Source organism: Bison bison, unplaced genomic scaffold (genome assembly GCF_000754665.1).
Source record: "Bison bison bison isolate TAMUID 2011002044 unplaced genomic scaffold, Bison_UMD1.0 scf7180017864136, whole genome shotgun sequence".
Taxonomy (NCBI): Eukaryota; Metazoa; Chordata; class Mammalia; order Artiodactyla; family Bovidae; genus Bison; species Bison bison.
In genome coordinates, this window is record NW_011494708.1 from 4521739 (window position 1) to 4524574 (window position 2836).

The 2836-nt window shown below is 35.7% G+C and overlaps 1 protein-coding gene across 1 annotated transcript in view; it reads left to right on the forward strand.

Moving 5' to 3' along the window:
• STIM2 (stromal interaction molecule 2) overlaps positions 1–2836 on the forward strand; it is a 182981-nt gene that overhangs the window by 117444 nt on the left and 62701 nt on the right. Inside the window, exon 4 of the mRNA XM_010839941.1 lies at positions 1163–1277. Coding sequence (XP_010838243.1) covers positions 1163–1277 — 115 coding nt within the window. The remainder of the gene's footprint in view (positions 1–1162; positions 1278–2836) is intronic.

Here is a 2836-nt window from a genome sequence, read left to right on the forward strand (position 1 = left end):
GACGTGAGTCTGAGTGAACTCCAGGAGTTGGTGATGGACAGGGAGGCCTGGCGTGCTATGATTCATGGGGTCCCAAAGAGTCAGACACGACTGAGCGACTGAACTGAACTGAACTGAACTTCAGTTTTGTAAAAAACTTTAGTTCTAAATGCTGTAATTGAATGTCTTTCAACTAGAAAAAATGAATTAAAATGTAGAAGAACAAAAATACGATCTAGTGATTGAGGCTGTTTACTGTCTTATGAAATATCCCTGTCACTAAGTATTTGGTCAGATTGTGGCAGCATATTATACTGTTGAGCATAACCAAACTGCTTGGGCTGGACTCTCAACTCTGGTGTTCTTTTTTCAGCATTGGAAAATTACTTAACCTCTTTGGGTCTTGGTTTCTTCACCTATAAAATAGCGATACTTGATACTTTGCTTATAGAACCATCATAAAGTTAAATAGTTAAAAGACTCTCTGTGTGTATGTGTGTTTTGATATGACATCTTTATTCTATAACAGATGGCAGTATCTGATAAATGTGTGTGCTTAGTCGCTCAGTTGTGTCCAATTCTTTGTGACCCCATGGGCTGTAGCCCTCCAGGCTCTTCTCTCCATGGAATTCTCCAGGCAAGAATACTGGAGTGGGTTGCCATGTCCTCCTTCACAGGGGAGCTTCCCAACCCAGACATCAAACCCAGGTCTTCCACCTTGCAGGTGGATTGTTTACCGTTTGAGCCACCAGGCAAGCCTAAGAATATTGGAGTGGGTAGCCTGTACCTTCTCCAGGGAATCTTCTGGACCTAGGAATCAAACCGGGGTTTCCTGCATTGCAGGCAGGTTCTTTACCAGCTGAGCTACCAGGGAAGCCCACCTGATAAATAATGAGCATTAAATACGTACTTTTAACTGCTGCTGTTGTTGTTACAATTAGAAGATACCTTATTAAATAAATTTGATAAGCATTTGAGAATAATATGAGTGTAAAATACCAAAAATATGCCAGTTGTTATGAGAAAATTACCAACCGCTGGACTTCAAATTTTACTTTTTTCTGTTTATAGAGAAATGCGGAAAACTATTCTATCAATGCTCAGGAGTTTTATTAATGTGTGAGATGATTTGCTTATATTTTTTGTTTTCATTTAAGTATACTTAATATTTTCTCTTTTACAGTTTATCAGAGAAGATATGAAATATAAAGATGCCACTAATAAACACAGCCATCTGCACAGAGAGGATAAGCACATAACTGTTGAGGATTTATGGAAACAGTGGAAAACATCAGAAGGTAAGGCTGTTTTAGTGATCTGGAGCTCTGAGCTGCTTTTCTGCACTGCTCACCCATTTTTAACATACGATTTACAAAAAAAATCCAAATAGTATTTCTGTAAGGATGTTTATATTTTAATAAATAATTGTTCCAGTTTTGGTTTTGAAATATGATTTTCATTTTTCTTAGGATTTAAGGGTCAGCCTGTTTTCAGATAATTTGATACCTTATACTAGAATAAAAAGATAATATATGTCTGAGAGCTTAAAATTTTAGTGTGTTGTTTCATCTATTAAATGGCATTATTATAAAAGGTTTGTCAAATAAACATATGGATCACAAAGTTTTCCTTTTACTTACGGAGGACAGTTCGTAAAGTTTTTAGAAGGCACAGAACTTTTAACCTTTTTCTTAAGGAAACTGTTCATGAAGTCATCTAATAGTTGCTTGGTAAAGTGTAATTTATATTTTATTCCTTTCTCTACACTTAAGTCCTCAAACTGTCTTATGGATAGTAATTGTTTAGGGCAGAAAAGATGTGTGACATAAAATTTCAACTAGATCTCGAGTATTGGAAAGCTACTTAAAAAAAAAGTCTTCCAAGTTTTTGGGTTTTTTTTTGGTAACAGAGTTCAATAAAATGTCTTTTTCCTAATGTTTCTATTCACTTATCAAATCACAGTTATATTGTAGTTTATATTTTTCTCTTCAAGTTTGAATAGTGAAATGAAATTAAAAAGAAGCTAGGACAGAGTGCCAAGTAGGAATATGAAGAAATTATGAAGCTTACTAGACTGACAGTGGTAGCATTTGGAAATCAGAAAATACAAGAAACTATTTCCATCAGTGCTTCATATTTTTATTCATGCTTAAGATTTGCTAACATTTTTGTTTTCATTTTTTAAAAATAATTCTGAGGAAAGTACTCTGGGAAGAAGAAAATGAAAGAAGGGAAAAAATACTGTTGACCTCAATGAAAGATACATAGATTAAAAAAAAAACCAGTTTGTCTCCATTCCCCTTCCCCATACCATTTTAAAGTAATACAAACTTGAGTAGGAATAGGAATGAAAGTGAAAGTGTTAGTTGCTGAGTTGTGTCTTACTCTCTGCAACCCCATGGACTGTAGCCCACCAGGCTCCTCTGTCCATGGAATTCTCCAGGCAAGAATATTGGAGTGGGTTGCCATTCCCTTCTCCAGGGGATCTTCTTGACCCAAGGTTGAACCCAGGTCTTCTGCATTGCAGGAGGATTTTTTTTTTTTTTTTACTATCTGAGCCACCAGGAAGGAATAAATGAGTATAAATTTCATGGGCAAAAGTGCTAGAATGGTCAAACTCAGTAAGATTTAATCAATTTATATGAGATACCTCAGTAGTACATAGATATTAGTAAATATTAGTAAATGGACTTGGTGATCCATTATGGAGTTGATTTCTACTAATATCTTTTAGATTTGGAGTTTGTGGTAAGTTGACTGGAGCCCACTTAACTATGTTTGAAGGAAGGAAAAAAAAGACTTCACCACTTCTCACCACCTGTTGTGCTCTCACCATGGTTCAGCCCCCATCTCTTTC